The sequence below is a fragment of the Hemicordylus capensis genome, chromosome 1, assembly GCF_027244095.1.
Source record: "Hemicordylus capensis ecotype Gifberg chromosome 1, rHemCap1.1.pri, whole genome shotgun sequence".
Taxonomy (NCBI): Eukaryota; Metazoa; Chordata; class Lepidosauria; order Squamata; family Cordylidae; genus Hemicordylus; species Hemicordylus capensis.
In genome coordinates this window covers 210,081,385-210,101,168 of record NC_069657.1, presented here as the reverse complement: position 1 = coordinate 210,101,168, position 19,784 = coordinate 210,081,385, and the positions used below count along the sequence as shown (strand labels likewise).

At 42.6% G+C, this 19,784-nt stretch overlaps 1 protein-coding gene and 1 long non-coding RNA gene across 2 annotated transcripts in view; both read left to right on the top strand.

The window, feature by feature from the left end:
• The window catches only part of COL5A2 (collagen type V alpha 2 chain), a 78,017-nt gene extending 70,567 nt beyond the window's left edge, over window positions 1–7,450 (top strand). The window contains exons 46-48 of the mRNA XM_053282896.1: window positions 1,688–1,875; window positions 2,183–2,422; window positions 3,922–7,450. Coding sequence (XP_053138871.1) covers window positions 1,688–1,875; window positions 2,183–2,422; window positions 3,922–4,068 — 575 coding nt within the window. The 3' untranslated portion in view covers window positions 4,069–7,450. The remainder of the gene's footprint in view (window positions 1–1,687; window positions 1,876–2,182; window positions 2,423–3,921) is intronic.
• A 6,882-nt stretch (window positions 7,451–14,332) lies between these two features.
• LOC128342487 (uncharacterized) lies at window positions 14,333–18,265 on the top strand. The gene is made up of 3 exons (XR_008315012.1): window positions 14,333–14,377; window positions 16,985–17,045; window positions 17,645–18,265. It is a non-coding gene; the product is annotated as an uncharacterized LOC128342487 (long non-coding RNA).
• Window positions 18,266–19,784: the final 1,519 nt, after the last annotated feature.

Here is a 19,784-nt window from a genome sequence, read left to right as displayed (position 1 = left end):
AATTTAAATTTTAAAACAATGTTAAAACTATTAAAATAATATTTAATTAAAAGCCTGGGTGAATAGGTGAATCTTTAAAGACTTTAAAAAAGTTTTCAGAGATGGGGAAGCTCCTATTTCACCAGTGAGCACGTTCCAAAGCTTTTAGGCAGCAGCGGAGAAGGCCCGTCCCCGAGTAGCCACCAAACAAGCCGGTGGCGACTGCAGATGGACTGATGATCTCGATGGGCAATGGAGTTCATAACGAAGAAGACGTTCTCTTAAATACCCAGGACCCAAGCTGTTTAGGGCTTTATAGGTTATAACCAGCACCTTGTATTTTGCCCATAAACTTATCGTATTAGTGTATTAAACCTACATAAGTTTACATGTGAGAAGAAAATGATTCTAAAGAAAAGTGCCTTGTTTGTATATGATACACTCATGTGTTTCTTCTGAATAAATCAGTATATTCATTCATTCATTCATTCAATACATTTCTATACCGCCCCAAACCAAAGTCTCGGGGCGGTTCACAATCATAAAACAATATAAATAAACAAACCATTAAAATCAATTAAAACTCCAAAAAGCTGCCTAAAACAAAAACAATTTACAATATTTAAAATTACAAAAGCTAAAAGGCCTGGTTAAAAAGATGAGTCTTCAAAGATCTTTTAAAAACCGCTAGAGATGGGGAGAGTCTTATGTCAGTGGGAAGCGCATTCCAAAGTCTCGGAGCGACAAATGAGAAGGCTCGTCCCTGAGTGGCCACCAAATGACTTGAAGGTAGCCACAGACAGGCCTCCCCTGATGAATGCAGTGGACGATGGGGATCATGCAGAAGAAGTTGCTCTTTTAAATACCGTGGGCCTAAGCTGTTTAGGGCTTTATAGGTTATACCAGCACTTTGTATTTTGCCCGGAAACCTTTTGGCAGCCAGTGTAACTCCTGTAATATAGGAGTAATATGGTCTCTTGGACTTGACCCGGAGACCAACCTGGCTGCCACATTCTGTACTAATTGTAGTTTCTGGACTATGTACAAAGGCAGCCCCACATAGAGTACATTGCAGTAATCAAGTCTGGAGGTTACCAGCAATGTACTACTGTTCTGAGGTCATGAATCTCAAGAAACGGACGCCGCTGGCGTATCAACTGAAGCTGATAAAAAGTACTTCTGGCCACTGCCTCAACCTGAGAAACCAGGGAGAGGCGTGAATCCAGAAACACTGCCAATCTGTGTAACTGTTCCTTCTGAGGAAGTGTGAACCCCATCTAGAACATATGAGAAATACCAATTGCTCTAAGCCAAACAGCATACTTACTTTGTATGTATGTGATGGACACGTTGCAGCAGGCATTATCTAAAAAAAGGCATTTCCTATTTTATCTCCTACAAAAATGAATGCCTTTATCTCCTACAGAAATGAATGCCTTTTTTTCTTTTTACCCTCTACAGTTTTCAAAAGTACTTGTATTCAAAACAAAACAAAACAAAACAAAAAGATTTAAATCTCTCCACCACAAATTGCTAATTTATTAATCAGGGGTATGTTTTTAATTGGGCAAAATGTTTTAGTTTATGAATCTAACAGCTTAATGAACTAAAAGTTGCAGCCCTAGTAAATATATCCTCCCACTGAACCTAACTGGGACCCAAGGTGGACTGGGGAAAGCTGATTCATATCCCTTTTCTGTCTTTGCAGGAGAATATTGGATTGATCCCAACCAAGGCTGTGTGGAAGATGCTATCAAAGTATTCTGCAACATGGAAACGGGTGAAACCTGTATATCTGCTAACCCAGCTAGTATTCCACGCAAAACATGGTGGACTAGTAGGTCACCTGACCTAAAGCCTGTATGGTATGGACTTGATATGAATAGGGGTTCACAGGTAACTACATTTGTTTCTTGGGGTCAAACATTCATCTTATTATTTTCTTAAGGGGGTTTAAATATTTGCTTTTGCTTTTCATATAGGCGATTGAAAAATGGGCACTCTTTTAATTATTAGTATATCTGATTTGAATACAAAATATTGTGGGTTTGTTTCTTTCTAAAGCAGAAGTTGACCAAATGTGTAGGGAAGTATTGCCATTATCCATCAGTTGGACTTTATGTGCTTGAATAGCATATAACTTTTAGAAAGACCATGTTGCTGGATAGTGTACATATATGCTTCTTCATCCCTTTTGTTGCAGTTTTCCTATGGTGCTAGTCAGTCACCCAGTACCGCCATCACTCAAATGACTTTCCTACGCCTACTGTCCAAAGAAGCCTCTCAAAATATCACCTATCACTGCAAGAACAGCATAGGATACATGGATGACCAAGCCAAGAACTTGAAGAAGGCTGTGGTCCTAAAGGGAGCCAATGACCTTGAGATCAAAGCTGAAGGAAACAGCCGATTTAGATACACTGTTCTTCATGACAGCTGCTCTGTAAGTTAAATGTCTTTTCAGCCATGACTTCATCATGAGCATACTACCATATTATCTGCCTTTAGGTTTCTCTCCGTATGAAAAACATCTCCACAATGCTGAGTTTTATATGAGAAGAATTTGCAGCAGTGCAGGGGGGTGGCAGGAAACGGCGGAGTCACAGTCCGTTAAATATGCTGCAATTCCTAGCCACCAATCACAAAACAACACCTGAGTTGGGGAGGCTCTGGGCACACCTGGTTATTTTAGCTGAATGGCAACTGCAGAGCTCGGGGTGGGGCTCCACAGTTTTTAATTTTTACAGTGCAGGTACAGTGATACAGCCTGCACCACATCATATCAATTGATCATCATACCCCACCACTAGGAATTTTAGCCCCTTAAATTCCTTTTGCACAGTTCTAAATTATCATTGTGAAGTATTTTTATGTATTGGTACATGTATGTGCTACAGTCCAGTTAGAGGCCATGTGCAGCAGAAGCAGGCTTCTGTGCTTGTATCCCTAGCTGGATGGGGAATAGTGATGGGATGGTTGTTGGATGAAGCTGGAGCTGCCTCTTGAATTTGGGGAGGTCCACTATAACTGGATCCACTTTGGAATTTGCACAAAGGTGGTAGACTTCTAAGCAGAGCTGAAGCAATTTTAGCTTGGCATGGGTGGGACCTCCCTAATTATCACTTCTTAATGAAGGTGGTGGAATGGGGGTAGAGAAGGCCCTATCTATCCTCTTAGAATGCTGGGCCTCCTAATGAGGTCTTAGATGCTGCTGTGCATGCACGACATGTCATTGCTTGAGCATCATGGGACTCCCAAATACTAAAGATATAGGACTCTCAAATACCAAAGTCATCCCATGACTCCCAAATACTAAAGATGTACCATTTATGCCAGTGCTTTGACATCATGGAACTAAATTTTTTGTGACTTCCAATTCTCAGCACCATTCTTGGGGTAGATGGGACTCTCTGCCTCTGTAAGTGATATGGATTGGGGAAAGGGTTGGCTGGAGATGGTTCCATCCTGCTGACAGTGCTAGACTTAATAAGGGCTTGGTGCTGACCTAGAGGTGCGTCAATTCAGAATGGGCACTCTTTAAAATGGATTGATTTCAGGCATTTAAAAGATCTCAAAGTTAATCTGTTTTTAGAGGACCCATTCAGATTGGGTTGGGTGGTATAGAAATATAATAAATAAATATTTTTCCTGCCTGATAAACTATTTATGGCAATGTTCACATAGCCCTGGTTATATCCTCTAAATACTGTTGATCAGGAGAAGATCAGGGGGCTTTTTTGTTCCTCCCCTCTCCTTTCCCCACCAAATCAGTGGTATTCTGAGCACCAGGATTAATCATGGGCAGCTGGAGCTGGTACATGTAACAGATTTGGACTGTGACATACTTATTAGCTGTGCCTAGTCCCTCTCTTGGTATGTGAAGAATTTGACCAATAACCTTGAGCCATTTTCTCTCTCTCTCTCCCTTTTTTGTTCTTCCAGAAACGCAGCGGGAATGTGGGCAGCACAGTCTTTGAATACAAAACACAGAATGTGGCACGCTTACCTATTGTTGATATTGCTCCAGTGGACATTGGAAGTGCAGACCAAGAGTTTGGAATAGAGATTGGGCCAGTCTGTTTTGTGTAAAAGAAATAAAGAAAAGAAAAGAAAGGAAAGAAAAGAAAAAAGGGAGGGTTAAAAATAAATAAATAAAGGGGAAATTGTACCAATTCACAAGCATCGGGAGCAACAGAAACAGCAGCAAAACACAAAAACTGAGTGAAGTTAATCCTGAGACTCTTGAAGAAATGACTGATGTTGTGATCAGCATTGTATATAACCGTTCTCTTTATTTCCCTGGCCTTTGCTAGAATATTTATTTCACTTTCAAATCTTCAGTCTAGTTGTCCCGGGTTAACATTTTAATAAAGAAATATGATTTTAAAAGGACAAATGACCACCCTTTGATGCAAAAGTTACTAATGTATGTTTCCTAATGATAAATGAAGATAATGATAAAGTTTTTATTTTAGGTTTTTGCTCAGCTCATATGAGTGCAATTCATTTGATGCATATATTCTAAACAGATGGATCTATGTAATACTTTTAATTGCCCAATCCTAAAACTGGTTGCACCAACTCAAACTCCACTCTACCAGTGGAGCATCATAGAATATGTCCTGAACTGGCATTAGAAGCCTGAAGCCAAAGAGCTAGTTGGTTAATTCAAATTAATATGTGAGATTCATCCTTGCCCCACCTTTTGACCCTTGCCCAACCCCATTTTGCCAGGCCACAATGCTCCAAGGAAGGTCACGCCCGGCAGACTTCTCACCTCTATAAAGCTCCTGAAAGTACAGGAGCCCTCTCAGGGTTTAGATCAGAGCTGCACAACTCCAGCCCTCTAGCTGCTGTTGGACTGCAAATCCCACCACCCCTGATTATTGGCCACAGTGTCTGGGGATGATGGGAGTTGTAGTCCAACAACAGCAGGAAAGCTGAAGTTGTGCAGCCCTGGTCAAGACCTTGGACACTTACGGCTGCTAGGCCCAAAGTTCTCAACTTTCCAAAGCTTTCTGGCCTTTCCATGTCCTTCTTGCTAAGAGCACACAATGTCATTCCAGCCATGACTTCCCCTATGCCCCACTTTCTCCTTGGGCCATTCAGTTGTATGCCTCACCATTCCTCATGTTCTCACTTCCCTGTTTTTCACCCCATTTCATACACTGTTTGCTTTCTTCGGTCACTCTGCCTCTGGGTGGCCTACACCTTAAAATTCTCTACACTGGGACCTTTTTCTACTTAGCTTTCTCTTTAGTTTGCCACGCAACTCCTCCTGCCCCTACGTGAGCTCCCTGCCCCCAGCCAAACTGACATTTCATTCAGTGTTTCATTTTCTCTCACACACTTTTGCCAGGCCTATTTCACACACAGATGCAAGACCAGCCTAATGGGCCTTCCCCTAACTGTCCCAAAATGCTTGTGTGTTTTCTGTGCACATCTCATATTATTTTCCCTATTGTGCCTTCAGGAATAGTGTGGAACATGACAAAGGCCATTACCATTTCCGAAAGGTTATATGTGCAAACCTTAGGTACACCACTGGCAAAGCTCCTTGAATGCTGATCAGCCACTAATTTCTGACCGCAATAACATCACAGCTCACTTCTTCTGCCTTTTTCTCTCCACTTCCTTGCATGAAGTGAGTTGGGGAAAATGATGCCAGAATCATCAACCCCAAGAGCTACTTACTTTGGGGGAGGTTTTAGCTATATTCTTTTGACTATTTGAGATACTTTGGTAAATTTGGGTATGTGGAATACTGTATCTCCCTTTTTTGCATATTTGACCCCTGGGTCAGGATTCAGAGCAGGGATATCTGTGCATAGGGGGCAAGCGCCACATTCAGCAGAAGGCCTCCCTCCTCATTTCATTGCATCAGTGCCCTTGGCCAAGGAAGCGAGCTGCTTTTAAAAGGGTTTATCCCTTTGCTGATTTTGCTGCAGCAAATCCCACTGCCTAACGAAGTTCCCACTATGTACACAGCTTGCAGGTTGTCCATGCTTATCCCTTCTTTGGACCTTGGCCACATTATGTGGACTACCATGCAGTGTGCTTATAGCATACGTGTCTTCCAGATCATATGGACTGATCAATGAAATGTGAGAACTGGTCTCAGTGCAGAGGACTGAAGTAGATGGGGTTGGACTCTTTATAGTGCTACCATTCTAATTTAAGTATCTCATATAGGGCCATGCAAGCCATTCCTAGGTACTTAGCTAAATGCATAACTCTAATGACTGATAATAAATCAGTGACTTAATCATGTGTTGTTCCAAAGTAATTCTCAAATTCAATACTAATAGGGGTTTGGGGTCTTTTTTTGGTAGTCTGTGTAATGAGCAGTTACCTTTTAAATGTTATAGGCAATGGGTAAAATTTTGTTGCATTGTAAAGTCAAAACTCCTGATTCACTTCAGTGGCATCAAGCTCTCCCTTCCACCTCAAGAGTATTGTCCAGTTTATGTGTGTTGTCATTTATTCCCATGTATTAATCTAAACCAAGCCTTAATATAAAGATTAGAGACTCACTGTTGCTGAGATAAAGCTTTCATTCAACAACCGGTCATGCATCACCAGAAACTGACTTAGCTGCCTTGATTTATCAGGGCAGACAAATGGTCCATCACTTCTTAGCATGAGCTACCTCATCTCTCGAAGCTGGGATGCATTTAAGAAACTAGTGTTTGTTCTAGATACAAAAAAGGTGCTATGCTTCTGTTATAATTCCAAGAATGGAGATAGGCAGGGCAATAAAATATTTTCTTAAACAATGTTTTTAAAAAAGCAATGGTGCTAAAATAATTTCTGTAGATTCCTGAAAAAATAAAGATGGTTGCCATCACCTTCTCTTTGATAGAATTTAGATTTTAGATTTCTGGTACTTGGAAAAAATGTTATGCAATGCGTTTTTTCTTATGGTTATACCATATACAGAATACTGTATACATCAGCATATCTTTTTTCCATACAGCATGTGGATACAAACCTACTTCTAGGGTCTTTCGTTATTGAAGAACTGTTCTCTCTTGTTTCTTTTAAAAATAAACACAAAAAGAAAGAAAAGCCATACACATAGCTTTATTCATGTATCTTTGCAAAGCATTTAATTAAATACAAGTTTCTTGTTGAGTAGTGGCTTCCTTTGTTTAGAGTCCTAACAATATTTGCAGGAGAAAAAACAAGATTGTGTTGTATCTCTGTGAGTGTGAGTGTGTATGAGTGATTGTGAATGTGCCATGCTATTTGTGATTTTAAAAAAATGTAGCACCCAAAGTATTTTCTCAATTAAATTATACAGGGAATTTTGAGTGATATTTTTAAGATAATACTTAAAAGATTAAAGGCAAATTAACTGAATGACTGCCACTGAATACAAATCTGGAAATTCAGAATTTGACAACTATGGCTTTGGAATTCTGGACATTCAATATTTTTAATTGTTGCTGAATAAAATATTTTGATGAAATCAGTGTGTCAGTTTAAATTACATGGGATATCATAGTGAACATATAGGCCTTTCCTGTAGTACTAAAAGATAACTGAAGAGTGGAAGGTTCAAAGTGAATATATAAACACACACACACACACACACACTCTACAGTCTGAAATATTTGAAGGTTCATTTGGTTATATTGTATGTTCAGCCTCTGTACTAATTTTCCCACACATAATGGAAAGAACCTTTAGAACAAGTTCTGTTCTAAGCATCTATAGACATAAAGACTGATTATATTATTACAAAAGCATTTTCTGGGATCTCTTTGACCCTATCACAGTAAATGCATAGTACTTTCAGTTTCCCATGAAATGCGATAGAAGTTGGCAATACCCCAATATCTGCCATCATAGTACAAACTGCAATCTTAAACAATGTTAGGGGGACAGGCAGTGGATCATATACTACAAGGCACTTGACTTCATTACGGCTGAGCCTTACCTGGAGCATGGAGTTGCAGAACACTTAAAACAAAGTGATTTATTTATTCATTCATCCATCCATCCTTCTCAAATGCGGTACAATTCATCCCAGTTCTGAGGGCCAAATTCTTTACAGCATATGTAAAGCAAACTCTGTTTGCTGGAGCACAAGCAGCTTCCTATTGCAAAGCAAGTCCTAATGACTGGAGTGCAAAAGGGTCTCCATTGAGCAGTACTTATAGTAGCCATATGCATGCATGCACACTTTAAAGGCTCAAGTGCAAAGCAAGCCCTAATTACCAGAACACAAAAACTTCCCTACTGGAAAACCTGCTTTGCAGTGGGGAACTGCATGTACCCCATTCATTTTAATATGGAACAATGTTGTTATCAGAACTGCCCTGGAGTGCTGGCTAGTGGCTAGCTAGACACTCCAATTATGCTGTTGGCATAACATGGGGAATTTTCCAAAACGCAAAACCATAACGTGGTATTGCATTTTGGAAAAGGACAATGAAACAGAAATACAGCTCAAACGTTTTATTGACAGTAAAATGGGGTACAGGAAGGCAAAGGTTATTAAGGCAAGGCAATAAATCTTAATCAATATTCCGGGTGAGAATCATGCTTAAAGTCCAAATTGTAGGTAGATTGGCTTGGCTAAGGTGCTTAGATTAGAGCATGGCTTACGGCTTGCCGTGAAAAGTGCTTGAAGGAGGGGATGGGGAGGAAAGGAAGGCAGCGAGGAGGCTTCTCAGAGAGGCAAGAGGTTAGTTTACCTATCCGTGGTCCGGTAGTGCATTCATTGCACTTGCAATGAACTCCCTTTTGGGGAGAGTAAAGAGACGGGGAAGAAAAGCGGTGAGGAGCAAAAGCTGCTGCTCACTTTGAGAGTCCATGGATAGTAAATACAAACAGATTCTGAGAGGGAAAGACTCTGATGGAAAGACTCTCAGGCCATGTGCTTTGGGCAGAAGTGCATATACTTTGAATTGTGCCCTGGGGCAGTTTCCAAGCCATTCTGCACACCCTGAACTTGGCAGATTCCATAAATGAAAAAGGAGTGTATTACTACTTGAGTGTAATCTAGCTGAGTGAATCTTGGCCAACAATCACAAGGGGAAGTTATGAAAATTGTGTTACTTGGATTGAATGGAGTTGTACTGGATTGCATATCTGAAGAGCAGGGCACCTTTAGGGGTATAATATTATACATCTCCAGTTTTGATGTGCTCATTTTCCCAAGTCCTTGCCAAGTAGTGGGGTGGGCCAGTTGGTTTTTGTTGTTCTAACATTGGGGTGCATTACCCCACACTGTACTCATGCTGAGCAACCAGCTGTGCATCTTGCTAAACCAAGGCAAGTGAAAAGTTCATGAGCCCATGAACTGAAACATCCAAAATGGAGACTGTGACTCCCACAATCCCATGCACATAGAGAGGTGCTTCCTGTGCTACTCCGAAAAACAGCCTGTCTGGTAACCATGCTAAATAATGCCAAGATCCAAATTAGTATGAGGTATGTTTTGGAAAACAATATCCTTGTGAAAATAGCATGTTTGCTTTTTCAGTTTCATGTCACAAATGTGCAATATCACCATGGATAAGAGGGAAGGTTTCACAGATTCTATATAAATAGCCACAGGAAGTTACAATAACTTCAAATGAAGCAACATCTGAGAAAACGTTCAGTATAGAGAAACCATAAATATCTGCACTTTGACTTTGTTTAGCTTTCAATTGGCCATGTTCAATGCTCTAGCCCACTCTCTGCATATTACTCTGTAACTAGTAGCAAGTCTCACCATGGAAGGAAGCAGAATTAGATTTCAGAGCTTCTAAAGTGACTAGTGTACTAATCTGAATACTCAAACATGGTGAATACAGAAGCATGTGTGATGCAAAGTCTGAAGAGAGGGTAGGTTCATAGTGAGATAGGGACCTCTAGAGAAAGTTCTTCTTAGCTAACATAATTAGCAGCATTTGAATATGCTGCAAAATGAGACCTCAAGTTTCTAAGAGAGTTTTTATATTAGTCAGCCCTGCAGGTTCCAGCCCTGCACCATCCAAAGCAGAAGTTAGCTTCTCTGAACTACTCTGTATTCCTTACCATGTTCACAGTATGTTATTACGGTAGTCATTTTAATTTGCAACAAATTAAATGCAAATTAAATTTGATTTAATCTAAATCATGCTTGCTCTTATTTTCCTAATCACAAGGCAATCTGTGAGCTACATGACATAGCAATTCGAGAAGATCATGCATGTGCTGTACAATCCTGCATTTTTGAAACTTAGACTACCTTTTGAGCTGCACGCACACCACCAATTCTTTTTTCTACGAGTGAATTTGCAGAAGTTCATGTACACATGAAAGTGCATGAAGCTCACTACTGTATGTGCCAATCTGAGGATTGGAGTAGCAGTCCCAGACTAGCATTGTTAGAAGAGGGACAGAGCAGGATATCTCTGACTACTTCAAAAGCAACACATAGTGAAGCAGAAGATCAAAGCAGAAGCTTACAAACCAAACAAACGATTGTTGGGCCCTTTCAGGCCATTTTGCCATTATGAGTCTCCCAGACTGAACCAAGATTCCAGGTCCAGACTGTACAAAGCCAGAGGAAAAATTTGGATTTCCCCAGTCTAGTCCAGCACACTAACCACTGTACCACTCTGCCTCAGAGTTCTTTCTTATTGTTGTTTATTATTATTAGTGAAATAATCAGGCAGACAGAGCTGCCCTGGTGACTTCAGACTACATTTACTCACCACAGAAGCAGCCTTTTGTACCTGGTCTGTGCTTCACTTGTGGCTTGTAAAATTCTTTTTGTGCTTGTGTTATGGTCCTGCTGTGTTAGATACAAATCTACACACTGCTGTAGTCCTGTTAAGCACTATGAAGCAACTGATGTTTTCCATATTACTCGGTATCTCTTCTGGTGAGAAATTGAGATTTGTGTGCTTGTGTGTTTCTATTTTGATCCCAGTTGTTAGCTACAAATCTATACTTTGCCAGTAATTGCTAAGGCATCCACCTTGTACGGGCTCCACCTCTGCAGCTGCCCACAATTGGCTCCACCTCTCACTACCTGTGGCTCCACCCAGCACCTTCCCTGACTAGCACTTCCCCCCGCCGCCCCAGTTCCAGGAACCACCAGCCAAAACTGCATCAATCCCTTCTCTCCCTACATATGAGCTGAAATTGCAAAAGTAGTCTGATCTCCCAGTCACCAATAAAAGCTTTTCTGAATGTCCTGCAGATGTAAATCCCTCCCCCTCTCTTCTACAGGTTTTCTGTCTCTTGCTACTTTCTCTGTTCTTTAATCAGGGGAGGCTAAAGACCCTTTTTTGTAGGTCTTGAATCTCAGGCATGTATGTGATTCAAGACAGAGAAAGAATAAAGCAATGTAAGAGTAAAGTCATCTATGAACATTATGACTTGAAGCACAGCATGGATAGGCACCATCCTACGTACTGAGTAATTGGAATAGCAGTTGGACTTACTAAATTTTTCTGTCCCTTCTCTGCTCATTAGTATCCTGTCTCAAAGTAGCCAACTCAGAAAAAGGCTTTCCTGAGTCCTTCAGCCTCATGCTCTTACCCTCCCTACTCCCTACTGGACTTAGCTCTACCACTGAAACTAAATATACCTGGTCCAGTGGAGAAGAGGGAAGGGTGCTGCCTGATACTCCCCTGCTTCCTTTGTGATGCTGAGGAAGAGTTGGACAAATCTTCAGTTAAAGGAGATGATAGATTTTTTTGGAGCCCTGCCCTCATGAAAAAGAACAGGGTACAACCCAAATACTTATGTTCTCTGCTCCCCATTAAACAAACAAAATTCCTTAGCAACTAGGTTCAGTTTACCGCCCCCCCCCCAAAAAAAACTTGGGGGAAAATCTGGGACTCAGTTTCCCATGGAAAACTTTGGGGTGTGTGTGTGTGTGTGTGAGAGAGAGAGAGAGCGAGAGAGAGAGAGAGAAAGAGAGAGAGAATGGGCAAATATGAAAGACATTAGTGGTATATATGTTTTAAAAAATGATTCTGTGTGCACAAGTGTACGAGTGAGAGAATGTTGTGCCAAAAATATTTTTCATCATTTCCTTGCAGTTTTTCATTTCTTTTCCAAGGAAAAGCTTTGGCTTCTCTGGAGACATACTTACCTGCTTGCTAGCTTGAGGTACACAAATTAAACAGGCATGTCTGGAAATCTCAGGGTGCACCCCAGGTATATATAATAGTAAAAGGGCTTGCAGTTTACAAGCATTCCTCCAATATCAACCTCTTATTTCTCTCTCTCTCTCTCTCTCTCTCTCTCTCTCTCTCTCTCTCTCTCTCTCTCTCTCTCTCACACACACACACACACACACACTCTCTCTCTCTCACTCTCACTCTCACTCCATGAATCTCTATGAAGATGCATAAGAACAGCCCTGCTGGATCAAGCCCCAGGCCCATCTAGTCCAGCATCCTGTTTCACACAGTGGCCCACCAGATGCCGCTGGAAGCCTACAGGCAGGAGTTGAGGGTAGGTCTGATTTGTTGTATTGGAATCCTGGTCTTGCAGATCTTTTAAACCCTTGGTTGTAGGATTGTGAGGTGGAAGAATTTGTGAATGTGTTTGCTGTATATTTACTGTAGATGTTTCCATTTTTAGCCTACTTTCCTGTAAGCGTATATCACCCGACATTCCATGTGTGTGTATGTCCCCCACCATCACCTTCTCAATACCTGGACCAATATGAAACAAATCTGGTACAGTTATGGACATCTCAACGGCACAGTTTGTGAGGATGTCATCCATCCCGATTCACAATTGTGGACATGTGAACGTTGAGGCACAAGTGGGCTAACTGGTGGATCGTCTAACCAATTTCAACTAAATTTAGTACAGTTTTAGTGAGTGACACACAGGGGCATCTCACTGGCATAATTTGTGATGATGTCATCTACCCTGATTCAAGATGGCAGATGCAGAAATATTTGAGGTGCAAGTGGGCTAAATTGTGAACAGCCTGATTTGAACAAAAATTTGCTACAGCTGTAGGAAAACATAGGGATGCCTCAATGGCATAGTTTGTGTCATCCACCCCAATTTGAGATGGCAGACACTTAAATGTTTGAGGTGCAAGTGGGCTAACTTGTGGACCATCTAACCAGCTGGAACCACATTTGGTTCAGTTGTAGTGAGTGGCACACAGGGACACCTCATTAGCATAGTTTGTGATGATGTAATCCACCCCAATTCAAGATGGCGGATGCAGGGGCGTAACTAGGTTGGAGTGGGCCCTGAGACAAGATTCTTAAATGCCCCCCCCCCCCCACCGTCGGGCAGCAGCGATATAGGAAGATGCTGAAAGGCATCATCTCATACTGCATGGGGGAGGCAATGGTAAACCCCTCCTGCATTCTACCAAGGAAACCACATGGCTCTGGGTTGCCAGGAGTGGACACCAACTCGACCACAACCTTTCCTTTCCTTTTTAATGGCTTTATGGATGTCACTCAATTACTTTGGGTTGTCTCCACATAGTCCTGCCTGCGTTACAATTCCTGTTAAAACAATCTTCTGTGGCAACGGGGCATGTCTGTATATTGCCAATCTTCACTTTAAAAAAGGGGGGGGGATGGGGGGGGTGTCTTTTCCAAAATCTTAGGAGCTGGTGTAGGAGCAGAAGGAAAATCTGCAAACCAAAATGAGGTTTATTTAGGACCAACCCAAAGTAAACGAGTGTCAAACAGTAAGTTTTCTTTCTAATCCTACAGAACAATTTCTCAGGCAGAGGTAAGCAAAAAGCCAGAGGAGGAAGGGTGGGGCTTGTTTTAGGAGCCCCAACTGCCTGCACTTTATGAAATCTAAAAGTGGAGCTCAGGTTTACGGGGGAGATAGGGGTGGAGAGCCCCGTTTAGCATTTAAGGATTCCCCTCTTATTCTGCTGAACTCTGCTCCCCGGCTAAACCCATAACCCACACCTTCAATTTTACTACCTGCAGAAGTGTCATTCCTCTTCCCTCCAAAAGAAATGGAAGTGAGGGATTGAAGTTTTCTCCCTGTCTTCACCCCTGAGGGGCTGCAAATTTGGATCAGCCTCTGAAAATTTTTGAAACTTTTGCCTAAGGCAATCAAGGAATCCCTTGACTCCTCGGAAAGCCCCACTAAGCAGATGCCGGGGGTGGGACTGTGTGAGCAGGAAGCTGTGGCAGGCAGGTATGCAAATGAGAGCACCCCAGAGCATTGTGGGAGCAGAAAATGGGGTGCAGCTCAGGGCTTGGAGGGCAGCTGGACCTCAGCCAGCCAGTTTGGAGGGTGACCGCGTGGCCGCGATGTCCCCTGAAGTTGGCGAATGGTGCTGTGCCAGGGCCACCATGTCCTGGGTAGCAGTGGGGAAAACCTACCATGAGCTTTCCAGGCACATCTCTGGTGGAAGATAATAGCCTGTTGCTGTGCCTGATTGTAGTTATGCTGCTGAATACAGGTGGAAATTTTTTTTTACATTTTTAAAAAAATATAGTTAATCAAGGAAGCTGGGGCCAGCGCTGGGTAGGGGAGGCATGTGACATGTCTCTTGGGTGCCCCCTAAGCTGTGGGCCCCCCAGGCGGCTGTCTCCCCTTGCCTGATCATCATTAAGCGCCTGGGCGGATGCATAAACATTTGAGGTGCAAGTGGGCTAACTTGTGAACTGTCTTACCAATTTGGACTAAATTTTATCCAGTTGTACGGATAGTGAAAGGAAAGTAGGCAGATTAGTTCTTTTTAGAACAACTTGTTTCCATTGTGTCATTGGTCTTGGGACTAAAAAGGCCATCCCCTTCAAAGGACAAGCCTCCTATTTTCTCTCTCATGTCCATTTGGACTGACATGGAGTGAAGCCAAGCATGGTGTTTTAGGTAGATAGTTGCTGTGATTGATTGAGATTCAGTTTCAGTTAGATTCTCTTCTTGGCAAGTGACCTCAGCAGATCTCCTCATTGAATTTAGTCCGTAGAGACTCGGGTGCATCTTTCAGATTCTCTGAAGATTCTATCTTCAGATCCAGATAGAATAGAGATATTTGGCCATACAGGTCATGTAATTGGCTATCTTGACAGAAATGCAAGAAGCTGAATAGAATTTGCATCATATGGTGTCCAATTTCCTCCCTCCCTTTTCCACTGCTGCTGAATGCTTTCTTCCATATGTATGTCCCATAGCACAGTTAACTAACAAGGGGTTTGGAGGTGGGTGTTTGAAAAGGAAGGAGCAATTGTCTTCTTGGACTCTATACACATTTTCTAGATGTTTAGACATGAAAGAAGAGGCTGTAGGGGCTTCCAAAGCAGACTTTGTTGAATTGATAAGAACTATTAGCACAGGGAGTACTGCCAGCTGAGAGACAGAGGAAGATGACATGAAGTCATACAATGGATCTTTGACTTCAGGAGTTGGTAACTTTAATTCCAATCTGATAACTTTGGCTATTTCCAGAACTTGCATACTAGATTTAATCTCCTCCTAGGGAAAATCAGATTTAGAATATTTTCACCCAGTGATACATCAGAGGGATTCTCTGTTAGGGTAGAGTCTCCATTGGAATCAGAAGATTCTCTTTATTTAGCAGGGGGAGAATAACGGGCCCTCTCCACCCCCAGCACAGTACCTCCAGTGACTGTTGCTGGTGTCTGTCTTGTGTTTCTTTTTAGATTGTGAGCCCTTTGGGGACAGGGATCCATCTTATTTATTTATTATTTCTCTTTGTAAACTGCCCTGAGCCATTTTTGGAAGGGTGGTATAGAAATTGAATGAATGAATGAATAAATAAATAAATAAATAAATAATGGCGGGAACACCATACAAGCCATAAACACCTGGGCTATATCTGTTATCAGATACACTGCAGGAATAATAGACTGGACCCAGGCAGAGCTAGAGACGCTAGATCGTAAGACCAGGAAAATAATGACCATCAATCATGCACTGCACCCCCGCAGTGATGTCGATAGGCTCTACCTCCCTCGCAGCTCAGGTGGAAGAGGAATGCTGCAAGTCCAAACAGTAGAGGAGGAGAAATGAGGCCTTGAAGAATATATCAAGGACAGTGAAGAAGATGCACTTCAAATGGTCAATAATGTGAAACTATTCAACACCAATGAAACAAAGCAGGCCTACAAGAAAGAACAAGTCAAGAACCGAGCAGAAAAATGGAGAAATAAGCCCCTGCATGGTCAATATTTGCACAATATAAGTGGAAAATCAGACATCACCAAGACCTGGCAATGGCTTAAGAATGGCAACTTGAAGAAAGAAACAGAGGGTTTAATACTGGCTGCACAAGAACAGGCACTAAGAACAAATGCAATAAGAGCCAAAGTCGAAAAATCTACCACAAACAGCAAGTGCTGCCTTTGTAAAGAAGCAGATGAAACAGTGGACCACCTAATCAGCTGTTGTAAAAAGATTGCACAGACTGACTACAAACAAAGGCATGACAAAGTAGCAGGGGTGATACACTGGAACATCTGCAAAAAATACAAGCTACCTGTAGCCTAACATTAGTGGGACCATAAAACTGAAAAAGTTGAAGAAAATGAAGATGTAAAAATATTATGGGACTTCTAACTACAAACAGACAAACATCTGCCACACAATACACCAGATATAACTGTAGTTGAGAAGAAAGAAAAACAAGTCAAAATAATCGACATAGCAATACCAGGGGATAGCAGAATAGAAGAAAAAGAAATAGAAAAATCACCAAATACAAAGATCTACAAATTGAAATTGAAAGGCTGTGGCAGAAAAGGACCAAAATAATCCCAGTGGTCATTGGCGCCCTGGGTGCAGTTCCAAAAGACCTTGAAGAGCACCTCAACACCATAGGGGCCACAGAAATCACCACCAGCCAATTACAAAAAGCAGCTTTACTGGGAACAGCCTATATTCTGCGACAATATCTATAACAATTGACAATAAAATTCTGGCATCCCAGGTCCTTGGGAAGGACTCGATGTCTGGATAAAACAAACCAGTCAATAACACCTGTCTGACTGTGTAAACAAGAAATAATAATAATAAGTATACTCATCATCTATCTTGTCCTTGTCAGGAGCCAGTGATTTATCCTGTCCAGTTGGGGTGGAGATGACCTGAACATCCAGAGATGCAGGGTGAATATGCAGAACCACGTTGGGAACTGGGAATTGATCTGAAGAAGGTTGTGGGAAGGGGGCTGGATCTTAAAAGAGGCATCATGTCCCTTCCTTAGATTCTGATCCTAGGGAACAGAGCTGGATCTCATTCTTTTAAGTTTCCATAAGTGGAACTCAGCATAATTGTAGGGCAAGCCTGGGGAGGGTGTACAGTATGGATTCCTGGTCCCCTCTAGTCTATAGCTACTGTATAACCATGTCCCATGGTTCCAGGAGAGCTCCAGTAATCCATACATCTCCTCAGTGAGCAGGGTCTGAGCGGTGGTACTGCTTCCTCTGAGGCATGTAAGGAAGAGAAGATGTTGGAATAACCCTTGCAGGGGAAGCCAAAGGTGTTTTGGGAATGGGAAAAAGTAGATCTTACAAGTACAAACACTGTGGTCATTTGCTAAACACAGTAGACAGTGCTCATGTTTATCGGAAGATGGAAGAGTACCACTACACGAAGTATACTTTGTAATGGTTTTCCGAGTGTTCATTAGTGTTCATTAGGCCAAATCTTAAAACTGTCCAAGTCAAAAAATGAATAAATCCAAACAAACTTTTATTTCTTGTAGGAAGTGAGCTTGAACGAGGAGCAAACCTTCAGTGAGGCACACACATTGGCAGGCGAGAAGGAACTGAACAGATGGCACTCTGCTGCCCAAAATACCAAGCGTGCCTTGCGTGTGAAGGGCAGAGCTACAGAGTGCTTTGTACAGAAGTGTAAAATCCTTCTGCAAAGGCTACTGCACAGGTGCAGAACCCATGATGTGAAGAATCCTCTATCACCTCAAAGATTAGTGCCAAGTTTTTTGTGCAGTTGAGGAATGCATCCAGCTCCTGGTCGTTGCAGCAAAGCCCCTTATAATGGCTGGACTAAGACTTGAGGGAATGTGTTGAACTAAGGACAGAGAACAGAGCAGTGCTGGTAGTGCTGGTACTTTGTGCAGTGGAATGGAAGCACTGTGATTAGAAGGTAGCTGAGACACAGATGAACCAATTGCAGCCTGCTTTGAACAGCTGCAAGTCAGAGAAGGCACTGAAGCATTGTGCAGCTAGAGATGTTAGTCACATAACTGTTCTCAGTGTTTTACACATATGGCACATCAGCGAATCAAAGATAAACAAGTTTGGGATGGGACATAACAATAGAGAAAAACATGAAAATAATGTTCCAAGCCTCCAATGCAATATGATGCAACATGCTGCGAACATGGAAGAATCAGGTGGCCTGATGTCATAACCATTAGGGCTGAGCATCAAGTATTAGATGTTCAGCCCTAATAGTTATGGCAACAGGCCAGCTGATTCTTTTCTTAGGACATGTGAATTCAGCCATGTGTCAAAGTGGTTTTTTGGGAGTGAGAGCAGGAAAGCAGAGCAACTGGTTGTGGGAGAATTTTAAATGGACACATTCAAAATGCCCATGTTGGTAGCAGTATCAGTTCATCAGTGCAAAGGAATATTGATGAAGGAAGGCTTTCATTGTTTTCCACACAAGAACCTCCTCTCTGCTGGAGACAAAAGATACTTTTATTGTATGAGGTGTGGTGCATGTCTGGGAAATTTTAAACTAGGGGTGTCAGAAGCATTCAAGTAGGGGCATGCCATGTTCTCAAATGCTCATGATCCAGGCCATGATAGCCGTCTGCTTAGGATAGGGCTGTGTTTACTCAAATCCTGCAAGTTCCTGTCACTATCTCCCCTTTCACCTACCCCAAGTCCACCCTAGAAACTTACTTTGGGCAGGGTGAAGGCAACAGTGGCAGTGGACACTCCAGGTCGTGGCAGAGTGACTTTTTCAGCTGGAGACTGGACTAGGATTGCAAATCCTGTGAAGGACAATGATATGCTCCACCCTCACTGTGAAGAACCAGGGGGATCTCTCCAAGTACAATGGCACATGGTATGCTATTATAGCAATAGAGCTTCTGGGACTTGGACTCCCAGTCCAGTTACAGGCTGAAGATAGTCTGCCGGGCAAGAGCAGGTACCTCATGGGGCCAGGTGAGGTGACGGTCTTAGGTGATGAAAGTGACATAGGGTGGTAAGTGTGAGCACCCCACTCTGCCCCCACCACAGGTATAATCTCACCCATCTCTAGACACCCCCCTCCCACTGCCATGCCCTGCCTCACAGACCCAGGAATTGCTCCTCTTTCCTATCATCAGAAACCTCACCTCTTCTGGGGTGTGCTGCTGCTGCTTCCTGTTTTCACACTGAGCTCTGATCAAGCAGCGGCAAATTCACTTGTGGGCCTCTCCTCACATCACAGCTGTACTGCTTGACCAACTCTCTCCCTTTCTCTTCTGCTGCTTCTTCCAACCAGCACCAAACTTGTCCAGAGACAAAGCAGACAAGTTTGGTGCTGACTGGTAGAGAGGAGGAGAGAACTGGTGTTGATGTAGCAGCACAGGAGTGCCTTGAGGAGAATTCTGCCCATGAAGCCACTGTTGTTGCTGGATGGACAGCCCCTGCTGCCTCAACATGTAAGCAGCAGTGGTGTACCTGAGGTGAGTCTGGTGGCAAGCGGGGAGAGGGGTAGGCCAGAGTCTGGTGGCGAGTGAGGCGGGGGTAGGCCCCGTGGGATGGGGCCACTGAAGAGATTGGGTGGTACTAGTGTTGGCTGCCTCCCAGGTTGCTCATTGCTATTTGCCTCAAGCAGCTTGTTGCAGGATGACCTGTTGCTGTTACCAAGTAGTGAGCGGCAAGAAC